Source organism: Pseudophryne corroboree, chromosome 1, assembly GCF_028390025.1.
Source record: "Pseudophryne corroboree isolate aPseCor3 chromosome 1, aPseCor3.hap2, whole genome shotgun sequence".
Lineage (NCBI taxonomy): Eukaryota > Metazoa > Chordata > Amphibia > Anura > Myobatrachidae > Pseudophryne > Pseudophryne corroboree.
The window spans coordinates 1,478,015-1,501,611 of NC_086444.1; the positions used below are offsets into that span (position 1 = coordinate 1,478,015).

A 23,597-nucleotide genomic window follows, 5' to 3' on the forward strand; every position below is an offset into this window, starting at 1 on the left:
TTTCATGTCTAGGGGGTCTGATTTTATGTGGGTTATTACAGTTACTGGCATAATGCCCTTCTCTTCTACAATGATAACAAACCCTGGGCTTCCTCCAAGTGTCAGTGAAATGGGGTCTTGGCTGATTTGATGCCTCCTCAAACGTTTGGATGCTCATCACCCTCAACCGCTTTCCCTGTACCTACCTGATTCCTTGTATACCATGATTATGTCGTTGTCTAGGGGGTTCATATACCTTCTGTGAATCTTTGATCATACACTTAGATCTTTCCTAGGATCTGGGTAATCAGACATGATTGATCTCAATTCTGTCCGGGACCAGGGATGACGCATTGCACTGTCCTTGACGGGAATGGTTCCCTGATCGTCAGTCTTCCCATTGGGGACTGTGATCACCCTGACAGGACTAAACTCAATTACATCACCTTGTTTTGGTCTTATAATATGGGGTACATTTGTTTGTGCGTGATATAAAACATTGTACGTACCTGTGGACACGACCTCACCTGACCCTCCGTTAGGGGGTTTGATTATTGCCTTTACCAATTTGGTCGCGTCCACCTGGATGTCTTGTAGGATGGCTGCTGGAAGAGGTGCCGACATTGTTCTGGCCTCACTTTCATGAGTGTATTCCTGGGGGAAGTTCGACATGGGGTGCAACTTGCATAGGTTAATAGTTGTACATTCAACAGTATTACAATAATCATTGTTACATTTATTACACTTATTCTTATAATCTATACTACAGTTGCTAAGAGCGTTTTTATTGTTCAACCCTGTGCTTTTCTCCGCAACCACAATCCTCCCTGATGCCATGTCTCTCCTCTCAAGATAAGAGTCAGAAAAGTCAATTGAATCTCTTTGTAATTCACCTTCCTGTTGCCATAACTTCAAATAATCATAATGTTTACTTCGTCTCTTTGTTGGTTCAATGAGACATATCCTCCTCCTTAAATTTTGTAACACTTCTGGACTGAAGCTACCTATTCTTGGGAATTTCTCCCTGTCTCGTACAGTCATTCTCTCCCATTCATCACATAAAACCTCTGTGTGACTTACATATTTCTCACACATGATGTACCTTACCGACCCAACTGGTCGGTTCTCTGAATCAACCCGAACCGAGGTTGATCGCCCCCTACCTGAACAACTGGCCCCCATAATCTGCAGGTGTTGCTTACTACTCCTTTGATCTTTATATCACGGTCTTCAGCGAACCCTTACAGCAAACCAAATTATTCAAAATAGGCCGGCGGTGGCGGTTTACCGAGTACCCCACTCACTCGCCCACCTCGACCAATACGACCTGATCACACCGACATGGTGCTGGCGTACTCGATACAGGGCCCTACCAGAAAGAACCTTCTGTTTACTGGAACATATGAGGGTTACCCGCAGGACACTTACTCTTTCCAGTAAAGGTGGGGTTGTTAGATAGTTCCTGAGTGACCAGCGAACTTCCCTTTAAAAATAAAAAATTACACAAATCACGTCAGAATGTACAAATAGCGTTTGTGACCACTTTACTCTAATGGTATTAGGTCAGATTACTAACTACTGCACACAATTACGTGCGGTACAATCGTTCAGTACATAAGCACTACCTGTTATGTACTGAGAGATCAGTGGAATCGATGTTTCCGGCAGCGATTCCTTCAGCAAGAGCTTATGGCCTATATGGGTTCTGCACCAACCCCCGGGGTTGTGCCTCTTACCTTTATAGCGGACCTTCTTGTACCTTATGACCTCCTGGTCTTGTTACCTTGTGACCTCCTGGTCTTGTTACCTTGTGATCCGCTATACTCTAATGCTCAAATATTATTTAACCAAGGATGCCTCCTTAGCCACCGTATATGTCACTTACACGTATGTCCTACCCGATTTCTTTTGGTTCAACCTCTAAGTTGTATAAACTTGTATACAAAAACACACTCACTCAACACATGTACACTTTCATTTATATATCTATTTCTGCGCAGAAATTTTTTCTTCAGCCCAGCTGTGTTACCAATTAGGAGCAGGATCTGTTAAACTAAATTTCCGATTTTCCAAAAATAGATTTGCGTTATCTACCGCTGTGCGTTAATTATCGCTTTGCGTTAATTCGACTTTTCGTGACTTTGAGCTACGTGGGCGTAACCGGACGCTACGTTGCGTAATGTACGCTGCGTGCGTCTGCCTTTGGATTGCGTACGCTAGTCTTTGTTAGAGACACGTGTACGCAAAACAAAGATCCACCGTAACACAATTTCTACTTTTATCAATGTAGATGATCCCTGATCATCTACCGCCCACCACACTGACTGCCTTATCTCCCAGACAAGCCGTGTGTTGGTCTATACTTTAACTATTACCTCTATTATGAAATAACAGCAAATCTCTTTTAGCACTTTCTATCAACTATAAAAATTGGCAAACAGGAATAGTGATATACGAATTTGAAAAAGAAATGCAGATATATATGTATGCGTGCGTGTATACGCAAGACAGAAGAGAAATAAACAGTTTTAAAAGACACAAGCGTTTTGTTCTTACTTCCGGTTCCCGGATTCCTTCAGCACTCTTTATCTAAGCGAAGCAGACGCTTATCCTGTCAGCACTACGAGACAACCTCCCACCCTTTGCTGGGGGATAATGTCTGCTGATCTACCTAGTGCAGATATGAGAAGGACAGGACGAGTCCCCAATTGACAATGCTAAATTCTTTTGTCGTATAAACAACCCTTTATGAAGTCTAAGAACACTGTACGCTGTTTACTTAAGAAGTACCGTATGGGTACACTAGTTGCGTAACGATCGCTCAGCCGTAGGCGAGACGCTCAAGCGTCACATTCGCTCACGGCCCAGAGATCACAGGACAGCACGTTGTTGGCTATGGCTAGAGAAATGATTCGCTATGGCGTAGCGGACGCTCGAGACCACGAGGAGATCACCAGCGGCGCAGACGCTCACAACGCTATACCTTTATGTCTAAACCTTTTACCAATGAAATACACAGAATACCTTAATGTGAATACAGGGTGTAAGTGCAACCTTGTGTAACCTGACTAACGACAAAGCTGCTTGAGCGTCACCGACGCTCAAGTGAACACAACACTATAGGAAATACACAGATACGGGTTTAGGGTCCAAAGCCTATTAACTGTATTATATCTAATATACTTGTAAAAGAGAATAACAGTACAAATGATACACTACAATATAACAGATTCTTCCTAACCAATATACAATACTATCTAATACAATTCAATACTAGTCTAGGGGAGATGTGAGAGAGAAGAGAAAGGAGAGAGAGAGAAAAATGGAAAGAGATGTGAGAAATTGGCTCACAGTAAGACAATGATTACGGAGAGAAAACTTACGCACAAGGGGAAACGATCGCATGCGCCTGGACATCCAGCACCCGATTTTCAGCAATGAGAACCGTTGAAGAGTGAGAGCTGGATGTGGTCGGCCTGCCTATTTATGCCCCACACACAATGCAATCCAATGGTCCCTACAATCTTGTTGTCCATTGGACACAGGAATTCGGCTTCGCATCATAACAAAAGGTCATTGGGTAATTCATACAGGTGGGCTGTGACGATTTCAAACAGCTCAGGTGGGTGGGAAACTGGGTTTCCCGCCGCATACCTGAGTATGAGTAAATAATAGAAATGGACATAAACTTCTTATGTCCATAACTATCCGCACGAGCGATTAATACGCTCCAAACCAACACCGGAATATTGTTAATTAAATACTCTTCCGATGGGTACCAAACACTGCTATATGATTCCTGTTAGACCCTTCGTACAATACAAAGAGGGATTCCTCCGTTCAGGGACGTTCTATATTAACCAAACTTTCAGGAACCATTAAAGGGATCATGATCTATAAACTACATTAATTATGAAAATGTGTAACGAATGAGTCGCACGCTACGACTACATAAACTCTACCGTAAATACGCATACCGTGCGCCCGCGGGTGCACGCTATTGCGGGTATGCGCCTTCACGGGAGAGCGTACGCATGCGCAGCGCGGACCAGCGTGAGGTGCAAATATGGCAGCATGTATAGGGATATTTTTCTGACTTTGACACATGTCACAGTGGAAGTGGAACGGATCTGCGGCTGCTGCGTTGTACCACTTTGTGTACAGAGTCAGACTCACTCTGTAACGGAGACGCTTGGCGGTGGAATTACTAATGTATATGTCACAGTGGAAGTGGAACGGATCTGCGGCTGCTGCGTTGTAGCACTTTGTGTACAGATTCAGACTCACTCTGTACCGGAGACGCCGCGTGGTGGAATTACTAATGTACATGTCACAGTGGAAGTGGAACGGATCTGCAGCTGCTGCGTTGTAGCACTTTGTGTACAGAGTCAGACTCACTCTGTACAGGAGACGCTGGGCGGTGGAATTACTAATGTACATGTCACAGTGGAAGTGGAACGGATCTGCGGCTGCTGCGTTGTAGCACTTTGTGTACAGATTCAGACTCACTCTGTACCGGAGATGCCGCGCGGTGGAATTACTAATGTACATGTCACAGTGGAAGTGGAGCGGATCTGTGGCTGCTGCATTGTAGCACTTTGTGTACAGAGTCAGACTCACTCTGTACCGGAGACGCTGGGCGGTGGAATTACTAATGTACATGTCACAGTGGAAGTGGAACGGATCTGCGGCTGCTGCGTTGTAGCACTTTGTGTACAGATTCAGACTCACTCTGTACCGGAGATGCCGCGCGGTGGAATTACTAATGTACATGTTACAGTGGAAGTGGAACGGATCTGCGGCTGCTGCGTTGTAGCACTTTGTTGTGTACAATTTCAGACTCACTCTGTACCGGAGACGCTGGGCGGTGGAATTACTAATGTACATGTCACAGTGGAAGTGGAACGGATCTGCGGCTGCTGCGTTGTAACACTTTGTGTACAGATTCAGACTCACCCTGTACCGGAGACGCTGGGCGGTGGAATTACTAATGTACATGTCACAGTGGAAGTGGAACGGATCTGCGGCTGCTGTGTTGTAGCACTTTGTGTACAGAGTCAGACTCACTCTGTACCGGAGACGCTGGGCGGTGGAATTACTAATGTACATGTCACAGTGGAAGTGGAACGGATCTGCGGCTGCTGCGTTGTAGCACTTTGTGTACAGAGTCAGACTCACTCTGTACCGGAGACGCTGGGCGGTGGAATTACTAATGTACATGTCACAGTGGAAGTGGAACGGATCTGCAGCTGCTGCGTTGTACCACTTTGTGTACAGATTCAGACTCACTCTGTACCGGAGACGCCGCGTGGTGGAATTACTAATGTACATGTCACAGTGGAAGTGGAACGGATCTGCGGCTGCTGCGTTGTAGCACTTTGTGTACAGATTCAGACTCACTCTGTACCAGAGAGGCTGGGCGGTGGAATTACTAATGTACATGTCACAGTGGAAGTGGAACAGATCTGCGGCTGCTGCGTTGTAGCACTTTGTGTACAGATTCAGACTCACTCTGTACCGGAGACACCGCGTGGTGGAATTACTAATGTACATGTCACAGTGGAAGTGGAACGGATCTGCGGCTGCTGCGTTGTAGCACTTTGTGTACAGAGTCAGACTCACTCTGTACCGGAGACGCTGGGCGGTGGAATTACTAATGTACATGTCACAGTGGAAGTGGAACGGATCTGCGGCTGCTGCGTTGTAGCACTTTGTGTACAGATTCAGACTCACTCTGTACCGGAGATGCCGCGCGGTGGAATTACTAATGTACATGTCACAGTGGAAGTGGAACGGATCTGTGGCTGCTGCGTTGTAGCACTTTGTGTACAGAGTCAGACTCACTCTGTACCGGAGACGCTGGGCGGTGGAATTACTAATGTACATGTCACAGTGGAAGTGGAACGGATCTGCGGCTGCTGCGTTGTAGCACTTTGTGTGCAGATTCAGACTCACTCTGTACCGGAGATGCCGCGCGGTGGAATTACTAATGTACATGTCACAGTGGAAGTGGAACGGATCTGCGGCTGCTGCGTTGTAGCACTTTGTGTACAGATTCAGACTCACTCTGTACCGGAGATGCCGCGCGGTGGAATTACTAATGTACATGTCACAGTGGAAGTGGAACGGATCTGCAGCTGCTGCGTTGTAGCACTTTGTGTACAGAGTCAGACTCACTCTGTACAGGAGACGCTGGGCGGTGGAATTACTAATGTACATGTCACAGTGGAAGTGGAACGGATCTGCGGCTGCTGCGTTGTAGCACTTTGTGTACAGATTCAGACTCACTCTGTACCGGAGATGCCGCGCGGTGGAATTACTAATGTACATGTCACAGTGGAAGTGGAACGGATCTGTGGCTGCTGCGTTGTAGCACTTTGTGTACAGAGTCAGACTCACTCTGTACCGGAGACGCTGGGCGGTGGAATTACTAATGTACATGTCACAGTGGAAGTGGAACGGATCTGCGGCTGCTGCGTTGTAGCACTTTGTGTACAGATTCAGACTCACTCTGTACCGGAGATGCCGCGCGGTGGAATTACTAATGTACATGTCACAGTGGAAGTGGAACGGATCTGCGGCTGCTGCGTTGTAGCACTTTGTTGTGTACAGATTCAGACTCACTCTGTACCGGAGACGCTGGGCGGTGGAATTACTAATGTACATGTCACAGTGGAAGTGGAACGGATCTGCGGCTGCTGCGTTGTAGCACTTTGTGTACAGATTCAGACTCACTCTGTACCGGAGACGCTGGGCGGTGGAATTACTAATGTACATGTCACAGTGGAAGTGGAACGGATCTGCGGCTGCTGCGTTGTAGCACTTTGTGTACAGATTCAGACTCACTCTGTACCGGAGATGCAGCGCGGTGGAATTACTAATGTACATGTCACAGTGGAAGTGGAACGGATCTGCGGCTGCTGCGTTGTAGCACTTTGTGTACAGATTCAGACTCACTCTGTACCGGAGACGCTGGGCGGTGGAATTACTAATGTACATGTCACAGTGGAAGTGGAACGGATCTGCGGCTGCTGTGTTGTAGCACTTTGTGTACAGAGTCAGACTCACTCTGTACCGGAGACGCTGGGCGGTGGAATTACTAATGTACATGTCACAGTGGAAGTGGAACGGATCTGCGGCTGCTGCGTTGTAGCACTTTGTGTACAGAGTCAGACTCACTCTGTACCGGAGACGCTGGGCGGTGGAATTACTAATGTACATGTCACAGTGGAAGTGGAACGGATCTGCAGCTGCTGCGTTGTAGCACTTTGTGTACAGATTCAGACTCACTCTGTACCGGAGACACCGCGTGGTGGAATTACTAATGTACATGTCACAGTGGAAGTGGAACGGATCTGCGGCTGCTGCGTTGTAGCACTTTGTGTACAGATTCAGACTCACTCTGTACCAGAGACGCTGGGCGGTGGAATTACTAATGTACATGTCACAGTGGAAGTGGAACAGATCTGCGGCTGCTGCGTTGTAGCACTTTGTGTACAGATTCAGACTCACTCTGTACCGGAGACACCGCGTGGTGGAATTACTAATGTACATGTCACAGTGGAAGTGGAACGGATCTGCGGCTGCTGTGTTGTAGCACTTTGTGTACAGATTCAGACTCACTCTGTACCGGAGACGCCGCGTGGTGGAATTACTAATGTACATGTCACAGGGGAAGTGGAACGGATCTGCGGCTGCTGCGTTGTAGCACTTTGTGTACAGAGTCAGACTCACTCTGTACCGGAGACGCTGGGCGGTGGAATTACTAATGTACATGTCACAGTGGAAGTGGAACAGATCTGCGGCTGCTGCGTTGTAGCACTTTGTGTACAGATTCAGACTCACTCTGTACCGGAGACGCCGCGCGGTGGAATTACTAATGTACATGTCACAGTGGAAGTTGAACGGATCTGCGGCTGCTGTGTTGTAGCACTTTGTGTACAGATTCAGACTCACTCTGTACCGGAGACGCCGCGTGGTGGAATTACTAAAGTACATGTCACAGTGGAAGTGGAACGGATCTGCGGCTGCTGTGTTGTAGCACTTTGTGTACAGATTCAGACTCACTCTGTACCGGAGACGCCGCGTGGTGGAATTACTAATGTACATGTCACAGGGGAAGTGGAACGGATCTGCGGCTGCTGCGTTGTAGCACTTTGTGTACAGAGTCAGACTCACTCTGTACCGGAGACGCTGGGCGGTGGAATTACTAATGTACATGTCACAGTGGAAGTGGAACGGATCTGCGGCTGCTGCGTTGTAGCACTTTGTGTACAGATTAAGACTCACTCTGTACCGGAGATGCCGCGCGGTGGAATTACTAATGTACATGTCACAGTGGAAGTGGAACGGATCTGCGGCTGCTGCGTTGTAGCACTTTGTGTACAGATTCAGACTGACTCTGTACCAGAGACGCTGGGCGGTGGAATTACTAATGTACATGTCACAGTGGAAGTGGAAAGGATCTGCGGCTGCTGCGTTGTAGCACTTTGTGTACAGATTCAGACTCACTCTGTACCGGAGATGCCGCGCGGTGGAATTACTAATGTACATGTCACAGTGGAAGTGGAACGGATCTGCGGCTGCTGCGTTGTAGCACTTTGTGTACAGATTCAGACTCACTCTGTACCGGAGACGCCGGGCGGTGGAATTACTAATGTACATGTCACAGGGGAAGTGGAACGGATCTGCGGCTGCTGCGTTGTAGTACTTTGTGTACAGATTCAGACTCACTCTGTACCGGAGACGCCGCGTGGTGGAATTACTAATGTACATGTCACAGTGGAAGTGGAACGGATCTGCGGCTGCTGCGTTGTAGCACTTTGTGTTCAGATTCAGACTCACTCTGTACCGGAGATGCCGCGCGGTGGAATTACTAATGTACATGTCACAGTGGAAGTGGAACGGATCTGCAGCTGCTGCGTTGTAGCACTTTGTGTACAGAGTCAGACTCACTCTGTACCGGAGACGCTGGGCGGTGGAATTACTAATGTACATGTCACAGTGAAAGTGGAACGGATCTGCAGCTGCTGCGTTGTAGCACTTTCTTTATAGATTCAGACTCACTCTGTACCGGAGACACCGCGTGGTGGAATTACTAATGTACATGTCACAGTGGAAGTGGAACGGATCTGCGGCTGCTGCGTTGTAGCACTTTGTGTACAGATTCAGACTCACCCTGTACCGGAGACGCTGGGCGGTGGAATTACTAATGTACATGTCACAGTGGAAGTGGAACGGATCTGCGGCTGCTGTGTTGTAGCACTTTGTGTACAGATTCAGACTCACTCTGTACCGGAGACGCTGGGCGGTGGAATTACTAATGTACATGTCACAGTGGAAGTGGAACGGATCTGCGGCTGCTGCGTTGTAGCACTTTGTGTACAGAGTCAGACTCACTCTGTACCGGAGACGCTGGGCGGTGGAATTACTAATGTACATGTCACAGTGGAAGTGGAACGGATCTGCAGCTGCTGCGTTGTAGCACTTTGTGTACAGATTCAGACTCACTCTGTACCGGAGACACCGCGTGGTGGAATTACTAATGTACATGTCACAGTGGAAGTGGAACGGATCTGCGGCTGCTGCGTTGTAGCACTTTGTTGTGTACAGATTCAGACTCACTCTGTACCGGAGACGCTGGGCGGTGGAATTACTAATGTACATGTCACAGTGGAAGTGGAACGGATCTGCGGCTGCTGTGTTGTAGCACTTTGTGTACAGATTCAGACTCACTCTGTACCGGAGACGCTGGGCGGTAGAATTACTAATGTACATGTCACAGTGGAAGTTGAACGGATCTGCGGCTGCTGTGTTGTAGCACTTTGTGTACAGATTCAGACTCACTCTGTACCGGAGACGCCGCGTGGTGGAATTACTAAAGTACATGTCACAGTGGAAGTGGAACGGATCTGCGGCTGCTGTGTTGTAGCACTTTGTGTACAGATTCAGACTCACTCTGTACCGGAGATGCCGCGTGGTGGAATTACTAATGTACATGTCACAGGGGAAGTGGAACGGATCTGCGGCTGCTGCGTTGTAGCACTTTGTGTACAGAGTCAGACTCACTCTGTACCGGAGACGCTGGGCGGTGGAATTACTAATGTACATGTCACAGTGGAAGTGGAACGGATCTGCGGCTGCTGCATTGTAGCACTTTGTGTACAGATTCAGACTCACTCTGTACCGGAGACGCCGCGTGGTGGAATTACTAATGTACATGTCACAGTGGAAGTGGAATGGATCTGCGGCTGCTGCGTTGTAGCACTTTGTGTACAGATTAAGACTCACTCTGTACCGGAGATGCCGCGCGGTGGAATTACTAATGTACATGTCACAGTGGAAGTGGAACGGATCTGCGGCTGCTGCGTTGTATCACTTTGTGTACAGATTCAGACTCACTCTGTACCGGAGACGCCGCGTGGTGGAATTACTAATGTACATGTCACAGTGGAAGTGGAACGGATCTGCGGCTGCTGCGTTGTAGCACTTTGTGTTCAGATTCAGACTCACTCTGTACCGGAGATGCCGCGCGGTGGAATTACTAATGTACATGTCACAGTGGAAGTGGAACGGATCTGCAGCTGCTGCATTGTAGCACTTTGTGTACAGATTCAGACTCACTCTGTACCGGAGATGCCGAGCGGTGGAATTACTAATGTACATGTCACAGTGGAAGTGGAACGGATCTGCAGCTGCTGCGTTGTAGCACTTTGTGTACAGAGTCAGACTCACTCTGTACCGGAGACGCTGGGCGGTGGAATTACTAATGTACATGTCACAGTGGAAGTGGAACGGATCTGCAGCTGCTGCGTTGTAGCACTTTCTTTATAGATTCAGACTCACTCTGTACCGGAGACACCGCGTGGTGGAATTACTAATGTACATGTCACAGTGGAAGTGGAACGGATCTGCGGCTGCTGCATTGTAGCACTTTGTGTACAGATTCAGACTCACTCTGTACCGGAGACGACGGGCGGTGGAATTACTAATGTACATGTCACAGTGGAAGTGGAACGGATCTGCGGCTGCTGCGTTGTAGCACTTTGTGTACAGAGTCAGACTCACTCTGTAACGGAGACGCTTGGCGGTGGAATTACTAATGTATATGTCACAGTGGAAGTGGAACGGATCTGCGGCTGCTGCGTTGTAGCACTTTGTGTACAGATTCAGAATCACTCTGTACCGGAGACGCCGCGTGGTGGAATTACTAATGTACATGTCACAGTGGAAGTGGAACGGATCGGCGGCTGCTGCGTTGTAGCACTTTGTGTACAGAGTCAGACTCACTCTGTAACGGAGACGCTTGGCGGTGGAATTACTAATGTATATGTCACAGTGGAAGTGGAACGGATCTGCGGCTGCTGCGTTGTAGCACTTTGTGTACAGATTCAGACTCACTCTGTACCGGAGACGCCGCGTGGTGGAATTACTAATGTACATGTCACAGTGGAAGTGGAACGGATCTGCAGCTGCTGCGTTGTAGCACTTTGTGTACAGAGTCAGACTCACTCTGTACAGGAGATGCTGGGCGGTGGAATTACTAATGTACATGTCACAGTGGAAGTGGAACGGATCTGCGGCTGCTGCGTTGTAGCACTTTGTGTACAGATTCAGACTCACTCTGTACCGGAGATGCCGCGCGGTGGAATTACTAATGTACATGTCACAGTGGAAGTGGAACGGATCTGCGGCTGCTGCGTTGTAGCACTTTGTTGTGTACAGATTCAGACTCACTCTGTACCGGAGACGCTGGGCGGTGGAATTACTAATGTACATGTCACAGTGGAAGTGGAACGGATCTGCGGCTGCTGCGTTGTAGCACTTTGTGTACAGATTCAGACTCACCCTGTACCGGAGACGCTGGGAGGTGGAATTACTAATGTACATGTCACAGTGGAAGTGGAACGGATCTGCGGCTGCTGTGTTGTAGCACTTTGTGTACAGAGTCAGACTCACTCTGTACCGGAGACGCTGGGCGGTGGAATTACTAATGTACATGTCACAGTGGAAGTGGAACGGATCTGCGGCTGCTGCGTTGTAGCACTTTGTGTACAGAGTCAGACTCACTCTGTACCGGAGACGCTGGGCGGTGGAATTACTAATGTACATGTCACAGTGGAAGTGGAACGGATCTGCAGCTGCTGCGTTGTAGCACTTTGTGTACAGATTCAGACTCACTCTGTACCGGAGACACCGCGTGGTGGAATTACTAATGTACATGTCACAGTGGAAGTGGAACGGATCTGCGGCTGCTGCGTTGTAGCACTTTGTGTACAGATTCAGACTCACTCTGTACCAGAGACGCTGGGGGGTGGAATTACTAATGTACATGTCACAGTGGAAGTGGAACAGATCTGCGGCTGCTGCATTGTAGCACTTTGTGTACAGATTCAGACTCACTCTGTACCGGAGACACCGCGTGGTGGAATTACTAATGTACATGTCACAGTGGAAGTGGAACGGATCTGCGGCTGCTGTGTTGTAGCACTTTGTGTACAGATTCAGACTCACTCTGTACCGGAGACGCTGGGCGGTAGAATTACTAATGTACATGTCACAGTGGAAGTTGAACGGATCTGCGGCTGCTGTGTTGTAGCACTTTGTGTACAGATTCAGACTCACTCTGTACCGGAGACGCCGCGCGGTGGAATTACTAATGTACATGTCACAGTGGAAGTTGAACGGATCTGCGGCTGCTGTGTTGTAGCACTTTGTGTACAGATTCAGACTCACTCTGTACCGGAGACGCCGCGTGGTGGAATTACTAAAGTACATGTCACAGTGGAAGTGGAACGGATCTGCGGCTGCTGTGTTGTAGCACTTTGTGTACAGATTCAGACTCACTCTGTACCGGAGACGCCGCGTGGTGGAATTACTAATGTACATGTCACAGGGGTAGTGGAACGGATCTGCGGCTGCTGCGTTGTAGCACTTTGTGTACAGACTCAGACTCACTCTGTACCGGAGACGATGGGCGGTGGAATTACTAATGTACATGTCACAGTGGAAGTGGAACGGATCTGCGGCTGCTGCATTGTAGCACTTTGTGTACAGATTCAGACTCACTCTGTACCGGAGACGCCGCGTGGTGGAATTACTAATGTACATGTCACAGGGGAAGTGGAACGGATCTGCGGCTGCTGCGTTGTAGCACTTTGTGTACAGAGTCAGACTCACTCTGTACCGGGGACGCTGGGCGGTGGAATTACTAATGTACATGTCACAGTGGAAGTGGAATGGATCTGCGGCTGCTGCGTTGTAGCACTTTGTGTACAGATTCAGACTCACTCTGTACCGGAGACGCCGCGTGGTGGAATTACTAATGTACATGTCACAGTGGAAGTGGAACGGATCTGCGGCTGCTGTGTTGTAGCACTTTGTGTACAGATTCAGACTCACTCTGTACCGGAGACGCCGCGTGGTGGAATTACTGATGTACATGTCACAGGGGAAGTGGAACGGATCTGCGGCTGCTGCATTGTAGCACTTTGTGTACAGATTCAGACTCACTCTGTACCGGAGACACTGGGCGGTGGAATTACTAATGTACATGTCACAGTGGAAGTGGAACGGATCTGCGGCTGCTGCGTTGTAGCACTTTGTGTACAGATTCAGACTCACTCTGTACCGGAGACACCGCGTGGTGGAATTACTAATGTACATGTCACAGTGGAAGTGGAACGGATCTGCGGCTGCTGCGTTGTAGCACTTTGTGTACAGATTCAGACTCACTCTGTACCGGAGACGCTGGGCGGTAGAATTACTAATGTACATGTCACAGTGGAAGTTGAACGGATCTGCGGCTGCTGTGTTGTAGCACTTTGTGTACAGATTCAGACTCACTCTGTACCGGAGACGCTGGGCGGTAGAATTACTAATGTACATGTCACAGTGGAAGTGGAACGGATCTGCGGCTGCTGTGTTGTAGCACTTTGTGTACAGATTCAGACTCACTCTGTACCGGAGACGCCGCGCGGTGGAATTACTAATGTACATGTCACAGTGGAAGTTGAACGGATCTGCGGCTGCTGTGTTGTAGCACTTTGTGTACAGATTCAGACTCACTCTGTACCGGAGACGCCGCGTGGTGGAATTACTAATGTACATGTCACAGTGGAAGTGGAACGGATCTGCGGCTGCAGTGTTGTAGCACTTTGTGTACAGATTCAGACTCACTCTGTACCGGAGACGCCGCGTGCTGGAATTACTAATGTACATGTCACAGGGGAAGTGGAACGGATCTGCGGCTGCTGCGTTGTAGCACTTTGTGTACAGAGTCAGACTTACTCTGTACCGGAGACGCTGGGCGGTGGAATTACTAATGTACATGTCACAGTGGAAGTGGAACGGATCTGCGGCTGCTGCATTGTAGCACTTTGTGTACAGATTCAGACTCACTCTGTACCGGAGACGCCGCGTGGTGGAATTACTAATGTACATGTCACAATGGAAGTGGAACGGATCTGCGGCTGCTGTGTTGTAGCACTTTGTGTACAGATTCAGACTCACTCTGTACCGGAGACGCCGCGTGGTGGAATTACTAATGTACATGTCACAGGGGAAGTGGAACGGATCTGCGGCTGCTGCGTTGTAGCACTTTGTGTACAGAGTCAGACTCACTCTGTACCGGAGACGCTGGGCGGTGGAATTACTAATGTACATGTCGAAGTGGAACGGATCTGCGGCTGCTGCATTGTAGCACTTTGTGTACAGATTCAGACTCACTCTATACCGGAGACGCCGCGAGGTGGAATTACTAATGTACATGTCACAGTGGAAGTGGAATGGATCTGCGGCTGCTGCGTTGTAGCACTTTGTGTACAGATTCAGACTCACTCTGTACCGGAGACGCCACGTGGTGGAATTACTAATGTACATGTCACAGTGGAAGTGGAACGGATCTGCGGCTGCTGTGTTGTAGCACTTTGTGTACAGATTCAGACTCACTCTGTACCGGAGACGCCGCGCTGTGGAATTACTAATGTACATGTCACAGTGGAAGTGGAACGGATCTGCGGCTGCTGTGTTGTAGCACTTTGTGTACAGATTCAGACTCACTCTGTACCGGAGACGCCGCGTGGTGGAATTACTAATGTACATGTCACAGGGGAAGTGGAACGGATCTGCGGCTGCTGCGTTGTAGCACTTTGTGTACAGAGTCAGACTCACTCTGTACCGGAGACGCTGGGCGGTGGAATTACTAATGTACATGTCACAGTGGAAGTGGAATGGATCTGCGGCTGCTGCGTTGTAGCACTTTGTGTACAGATTCAGACTCACTCTGTACCGGAGACGCCGCGTGGTGGAATTACTAATGTACATGTCACAGTGGAAGTGGAACGGATCTGCGGCTGCTGTGTTGTAGCACTTTGTGTACAGATTCAGACTCACTCTGTACCGGAGACGCCGCGTGGTGGAATTACTAATGTACATGTCACAGGGGAAGTGGAACGGATCTGCGGCTGCTGCGTTGTAGCACTTTGTGTACAGAGTCAGACTCACTCTGTACCGGAGACGCTGGGCGGTAGAATTACTAATGTACATGTCACAGTGGAAGTTGAACGGATCTGCGGCTGCTGTGTTGTAGCACTTTGTGTACAGATTCAGACTCACTCTGTACCGGAGACGCTGGGCGGTAGAATTACTCATGTACATGTCACAGTGGAAGTGGAACGGATCTGCGGCTGCTGTGTTGTAGCACTTTGTGTACAGATTCAGACTCACTCTGTACCGGAGACGCCGCGCGGTGGAATTACTAATGTACATGTCACAGTGGAAGTTGAACGGATCTGCGGCTGCTGTGTTGTAGCACTTTGTGTACAGATTCAGACTCACTCTGTACCGGAGACGCCGCGTGGTGGAATTACTAATGTACATGTCACAGTGGAAGTGGAACGGATCTGCGGCTGCTGTGTTGTAGCACTTTGTGTACAGATTCAGACTCACTCTGTACCGGAGACGCCGCGTGCTGGAATTACTACTGTACATGTCACAGGGGAAGTGGAACGGATCTGCGGCTGCTGCGTTGTAGCACTTTGTGTACAGAGTCAGACTTACTCTGTACCGGAGACGCTGGGCGGTGGAATTACTAATGTACATGTCACAGTGGAAGTGGAACGGATCTGCGGCTGCTGCATTGTAGCACTTTGTGTACAGATTCAGACTCACTCTGTACCGGAGACGCCGCGTGGTGGAATTACTAATGTACATGTCACAATGGAAGTGGAACGGATCTGCGGCTGCTGTGTTGTAGCACTTTGTGTACAGATTCAGACTCACTCTGTACCGGAGACGCCGCGTGGTGGAATTACTAATGTACATGTCACAGGGGAAGTGGAACGGATCTGCGGCTGCTGCGTTGTAGCACTTTGTGTACAGAGTCAGACTCACTCTGTACCGGAGACGCTGGGCGGTGGAATTACTAATGTACATGTCACAGTGGAAGTGGAACGGATCTGCGGCTGCTGCATTGTAGCACTTTGTGTACAGATTCAGACTCACTCTATACCGGAGACGCCGCGAGGTGGAATTACTAATGTACATGTCACAGTGGAAGTGGAATGGATCTGCGGCTGCTGCGTTGTAGCACTTTGTGTACAGATTCAGACTCACTCTGTACCGGAGACGCCACGTGGTGGAATTACTAATGTACATGTCACAGTGGAAGTGGAACGGATCTGCGGCTGCTGTGTTGTAGCACTTTGTGTACAGATTCAGACTCACTCTGTACCGGAGACGCCGCGTGGTGGAATTACTAATGTACATGTCACAGGGGAAGTGGAACGGATCTGCGGCTGCTGCGTTGTAGCACTTTGTGTACAGAGTCAGACTCACTCTGTACCGGAGACGCTGGGCGGTGGAATTACTAATGTACATGTCACAGTGGAAGTGGAATGGATCTGCGGCTGCTGCGTTGTAGCACTTTGTGTACAGATTCAGACTCACTCTGTACCGGAGACGCCGCGTGGTGGAATTACTAATGTACATGTCACAGTGGAAGTGGAACGGATCTGCGGCTGCTGTGTTGTAGCACTTTGTGTACAGATTCAGACTCACTCTGTACCGGAGACGCCGCGTGGTGGAATTACTAATGTACATGTCACAGGGGAAGTGGAACGGATCTGCGGCTGCTGCGTTGTAGCACTTTGTGTACAGAGTCAGACTCACTCTGTACCGGAGACGCTGGGCGGTGGAATTACTAATGTACATGTCACAGTGGAAGTGGAATGGATCTGCGGCTGCTGCGTTGTAGCACTTTGTGTACAGATTCAGACTCACTCTGTACCGGAGACGCCACGTGGTGGAATTACTAATGTACATGTCACAGTGGAAGTGGAACGGATCTGCGGCTGCTGTGTTGTAGCACTTTGTGTACAGATTCAGACTCACTCTGTACCGGAGACGCCGCGTGGTGGAATTACTAATGTACATGTCACAGTGGAAGTGGAACGGATCTGCGGCTGCTGTGTTGTAGCACTTTGTGTACAGATTCAGACTCAGTCGCACACAGATGTACTGTACAAGTGTCGCATAGCAAATTAATTACTGCAGTCTCAATAAGTGATTTTGAGGGTCATTCTGAGTTGATCGCTCGCTAGAAGTTTTTAGCAGCCATGCAAATGCTAAGCCGCCACCCACTGGGAATGTATCTTAGCTTAGCAGAAGTGCGAGCGAAAAGATCACAGAGCGGCTACCAAAAAATATTGTGCAGTTTCTGAGTAGCTTCAGACCTACTCAGCGCTTGCGATCACTTCAGACTGTTCAGTTCCTGTTTTGATGTCACAAACACGCCCTGCGTTCAGCCAGCCACGCCTGCGTTTTTTCTGGCACGCTTGCGCTTTTTCGTACACACCCTGAAAATGGACAGTTGACACCCAGAAACGCCCACTTCATGTCAATCACTCTGCGGTCAGCAGTGCGACTGAAAAGCATCACTAGACCTTGTGTGAAAAAACATCGGCCGTTGTGAAAGTACGTTGCGCGTGTGTACTGCGCCGCATATGCATGCGCAGAAGTGCCATTTTTTCCTTAACCGCAGCGCATCGAATATTTTCAGCTAGCGATCAACTCGGAATAACCACCTTTGTACCATGTGATTGTTACATTTGTGCGGCTGCTTTGTCATGAAAAAGATACTTGGCGCAAGCAGAGATGCGCGGGACATGGCGTGCCGAGAGGGCTTTTGGGAGTGACTGCGGTGAGAGCGCATGAGGACACATGTGTCCTTAATATCTGGACTATCCCATATAACCATCTTACTGTTTTGTTGTTTCTTTTTGCAGTGGTTTTACAACTTCCCGATAATCTAAGGATAGTTGAGGGTCTTACTCGTACATATGACGCAGTGCAACTGCATTTCCACTGGGGGTCCCGCGCCAGCCCTGGATCGGAGCATACCGTTAATGGACAGAAGTTCCCAGGAGAGGTGAGTGTGACGTCCAATGACTCCATATAGAGTATACAGACACAGAGCCCAGATATCACGTAGGGATGACGCTGCTGACACTCGTGTGGGGCAGGAAGAGTTCCCCTATTTATGGCTGATTCTTCTCAGGAATATGATCCACATACTGTGTGGGGTCTATGTACTAAGAGGTGGAGAGACATAAGGTGGACGGAGATAAAGGAACAGACAATCAGTTCTTACAGAGGACTACATGTTTTACTGGCGGATGGGATGCCGGCTGTCAATATCCCGCCCACCACAATGCCGGCAGCGGAGCGAGCGCTAAGAGTCCCCTTGCAGGCTAGTTGCGCTCGCCACACTGTAGGCTCGGTGGCTGCGCTTGCCACAGCATCTATTCCCACTCTATGGGTGTCGTGGACACCCATGAGTGGGAATAGCCCTGGTGAGCCGGCTGTCGGCACAGTTGGCTGTCAGGATTTCAGTGTCGGGATCCTGAATGCTGGGGTCCCTACAGCCGGCATTTTACCCGCAACCCCCTACAGCAGAGGTGGGGAACCTTTTTTCTACCAAGGGCCACTTGGATATTTATAAAATCCTTCGGGGGCCATACAAAAATTATCACCTTAAAAATTAGCCTGCCCCCAGTCAGTAGTTATGCCCCCAGTCAGTAGTTATGCCCCCAGTCAGTAGTTATGCCCCCAGTCACTTGTTATGCCCTGTCAGTTGTTTTGGCCCATTAGATATGCCCCATCAGTTGTTATGCCCCATTAAACATACCCCATTAGATATGCCCCCTGTAGTTATGCCCCATTAAATATGCCCCCTAGTAGTGCCGCTTATACACACACACACATTAAAAAGAAAAAAAAACACAATGCTCACCAGCCCTGCTCCTGCTTCCGGACCGCTGCCCTCCCTTCTCCTCGGAACTATGGGAGAGATGTCATGACGTCTCTCCCATAGTGCCGCACAGCCGCACATGTACATTGCCTGAGCCAGAAGCTGGAGCTCAGGAGTGAGCTCCTGCCTCCGGCTGCTGCTGAGGAGCCGGGCGCCCGCTGGTGGTAAAATCTCAGCGGGCGCTCTGCATCTCTTCTCATTTAGGTGAGCCTTGCTGGGCCGGATCAAGTGGCTTTGAGGGCCTTATACGGCCCTCGGGCCTGAGGTTCCCCACCCCTGCCCTACAGTAACTCACTTGAAGCGGACACATTTCCCCTCTCATCCCCTGTGTGAAATGTCACAGTGTATGGCCACATGGTATCTGGGCCCCTCCCCTGGGGAGACATTTCCCCTCTCTTCCCCTGTGAGATATGTCACAGTGTATAGCCACATGGTATCTGGGCTCCTCCCCTGAGGAGACATTTCCCCGCTCCTCCCCTGTGAGATATGTCACAGTGTATGGCCACATGGTATCTGGGCTCCTCGCCTGAGGACACATTTCCCCTCTCATCCCCTGTGGGATATGTCACAGTGTATGGCCACATGGTATCTGGGCTCCTCCCCTGAGGAGACATTTCCCCGCCCCACCCTGTGAGATATGTCACAGTGTATGGCCACATGGTATCTGGGCTCCTCCCCTGAGGAGACATTTCCCCTCTCCTCCCCTGTGAGATATGTCACAGTGTATGGCCACATGGTATCTGGGCTCCTTCCCTGAGGACACATTTCCCCTCTCATCCCCTGTGTGATATGTCACAGTGTATGGCCACATGGTATCTGGGCTCCTCGCCTGAGGACACATTTCCCCTCTCATCCCCTGTGGGATATGTCACAGTGTATGGCCACATGGTATCTGGGCTCCTCCCCTGAGGAGACATTTCCCCGCCCCACCCTGTGAGATATGTCACAGTGTATGGCCACATGGTATCTGGGCTCCTCCCCTGTGAGATATGTCACAGTGTATGGCCACATGGTATCTGGGCTCCTCCCCTGAGGAGACATTTCCCCTCTCCTCCCCTGTGAGATATGTCATAGCATATGGCCACACAGTATCTGGGCTCCTCCTCTGGGGAGGAGACTATTCCCCATTCCTTCCCTGTGAGATATGTCACAGTGTATGGAGAAACAGTATCTGGGCTCCTCTGGGGAGGAGACTATTCCCCATTCATCTCCTGTGAGGTTTGTCACAGTTTATGGCCACAAGGTATCTGGGCTCCTCCTCTGGGGAGGAGACTATTCCCCATTCCTCCCCTGTGAGATATCACAGTGTATGGCCACATGGTATCTGGGCTCCTCCTCTAGGGAGGAGACTATTCCACATTCATCCCCTGTGAAATATGTCACAGTGCATGGCCACGTGTATATCTGCCACGTGTATATCTGCGCTCCTCCTGAGGGAGGAGTCATTAACCTGTTCCTCACCTTTGAGATATATCACAGTTTACAGTATGACCACATAATTCTGGGCTCCTCCCTTAGGGAGGAGACATTTTCCTGTTCCTCCACTGTGAATGTCAGCCTTGGTACTGCGTAGACTGCTAACTTGCAACACAAAAAATATTGCTAATGGGGGCGTGGCTAAACCGCCGTCTTAGGAGGACATGTGCTCCAATGACTGTAACTTCCTTTTGTTTACAAATTATTATAATTATTATTATTATCCTTTATTTATATGGTGCCATAACGATCCGCAGCGCCCATTACACAGTACATAATCAAATAAGCAAACAAGAAAACAGCACTTACAGTACAAGACAATATAGGACAGGTATAGAAAACCCGGGGTCAGGGGCCATCAAAGGGAGTATGGAGAATAAGATAGTGTAAGTAAGAAAAGGAAAGGCACATGAGGAAAGAGGGCCCTGCTCTTGCGAGCTTACAATCTAAAAGGTGAGGTGCTAACAGACCGGGGTGACATAGAAGGGGTAGACAGTGAGCATAGACAAGATGGTTAGGAGGAGAGTTGGCTGGGTTTGGTGAAGAAGTTGGTCTTGAGAGCCCGTTTGAAGTTTTGTAGAGAGGTGGAGAGTCGGATGGGGAGAGGTAGAGCATTTCAGAGATAGGAGCAGCACGTGCAAAATCTTGTAGGTGGGAGGAGGCGAACAGTTGTCAGGAGAGTCGGCGTGCATTAGCAGAGCGAAGAGGACGGGTGGGAATGTAAAGAGAGATAAGGTCAGAGATGTAAGAGGGAGAAGAGTGGGTGAGGGCTTTGTAGGTGAGTGTGAGAAGCTTGAATTGGATTCTGAATGGGAAGGGAAGCCAGTGAAGGTCCTGCAAGAGAGGGGATGTGGCTGTAGTACGTTTGGTGAGGAAGATGAGATGGGCAGCAGCATTGAGGATAGATTGGAGTGGAGAGAGGCATTTTTAAGGGAGGCCAGATAGGAGGGGATTGCAGTAGTCTAATGTGGAGATGACCAGTGAGTGGATGAGGGTCTTAGTAGCGTCCTGGGTGAGAAAGGATCTGATCCTGGAGATGTTTAGGAGATGGAAATGGCAGGTTTGTGAGAGGTGCTGAATGTGTGGTGTGAAGGAGAGGGAGGAGTCAAGGATTACTCCAAGACATCGCAACTGGGGGCTAGAGGAGACAGTAGTGCCATCAATAGATAATGAGATTGTAGGAGGTGAGGTTATACGGGAGGGAGGGAAGATGATCAGCTCGGTCTTAGACATGTTAAGTTTAAGAAAGCGCTGGGACATCCAGGAAGAGATAGTAGAGAGATGTTGGAGATACGAGTGAGGAGAGCAGGGGAGAGGTCAGGGGAGGAAAGGTAGATTGGAGTATCATCAGCGTAGAGATGATATTTTAAGTCAAAAGAGCTAATGAGCTCACCTAATGAGGATATGTAGAGAGAGAAAAGGAGAGGCCCAAGAAGAGAACCTTGGGGGACACCTACTGGTAGAGGAAGTGGGGGTGAGGTGGAGTCATGAGAGGAGACAGAGAAGGAACGGTCAGAAAGGTAGGAGGACAGCCAGGAGAGAGCAGTATCACGCAAACCAAGTGAGTAAAGGATTTGCAAGAGGAGAGGGTGGTCTACAGTGTTAAAAGCATCAGAGAGGTCAAGGAGAATCGGCGAATCAGCAGAGTAGTGGTCCCTGGATTTAGCAGCAAGGAGGTCATTGCACACTTTCGTGAGGGCAGTTTCAGTGGAGTACTGAGGATGGAAACCAGACTGGAAAGGGTCAAGCAGTGAGTGGGAAGAAAGAAAGACAGTAAGGCGGTTGTAGATAATACGCTCAAGGAGTTTGGAGGCAAAAGGGAGATGAGAGATGGGTCGGTAGTTGGAGAGATTGGTTGGATCAAGGGTAGGTTTTTTAAGAATATGGGAGACAAGTGCATGCTTGAAAGCAGAAGGGAAAGTGCCTGATGAGAGTGAGAGATTAAGTAGATGGGCAAGATTGGAACAGGCAGAAGAAGAGAGGAAACGGAGAAGGCGGGAGGGAATAGGGTCAAGTGGGGAGGTGGAGGGGGGTGAGGACCGGATGAGGACCATGACTTCCTCTCCAGATACAGGCAAGAAAGATGTCGGAGTTGGTAAGAGGAAAGGAGAGGGGGATCGGGAAATTGAGGAAGGGGGTTGCTCAGGTTCTGGTGGGATGTTATGTCCTGATGAATGGAGTCAATTTCGGATGTGAAGTAGGTGGCGAAGTCAAGAGCAGAAAGTGAAGAGGGGAGTTGAAGCGGGGATGGGCAGTGGAGCAAGTTGACAGTGGCAAAGAGGCGCCGGGGGTTTGAGGATTGAGAGGAGATGAGTTTTTTGAAGTAAGATTGTTTAGAGAGGGTAAGGGCAGCAAAGTAGGATGAGAGCATACATTTGTAGTGTAGGAAGTCGGCCTTAGAGCGTGATTTCATCCACTGTTGCTCAGCGGTACGTGAGCATTTTTGCAGATATCTGGTGCATTTGGTGTGCCAGGGTTGAGTTGTCGATCTGCGACGGTGAATAGTGGTTCGTGGGGCAACAGAGTCAAGAGAAGAGGTAAGGGATGCGTTGTAAAGGGAAGTAGCTTGTTCAGGGCAGGAAAGAGAGAGAATAGGAGAGAGCAATGAGTCAAACAGGGAAGATAGGGAAGTGGTGTCAATTGCCTCAATGTTACACTTAGTGATGGTAGTCTTAGGTGGTTAAGATAGAGAAGCAGATAGAGATAGGTTAAAAGTGAGCAGGTGATGGTCAGAGAGGGGGAACAGGGAGTTAGAGAAATCAGAAAGATCACAGCGGTGACTGAAAACCAGATCCAGTGAGCTCCCATTCACATGGGAGGGTGAGGAGGTCCA

The 23,597-nt window shown here is 49.3% G+C and overlaps 1 protein-coding gene across 1 annotated transcript in view; it reads left to right on the forward strand.

The window, feature by feature from the left end:
- Positions 1-23,597, forward strand: part of CA9 (carbonic anhydrase 9) — a 283,599-nt gene that overhangs the window by 214,505 nt on the left and 45,497 nt on the right. The window contains exon 4 of the mRNA XM_063926458.1: positions 18,264-18,406. Within this exon, the coding sequence (XP_063782528.1) occupies positions 18,264-18,406 (143 nt within the window). The remainder of the gene's footprint in view (positions 1-18,263; positions 18,407-23,597) is intronic.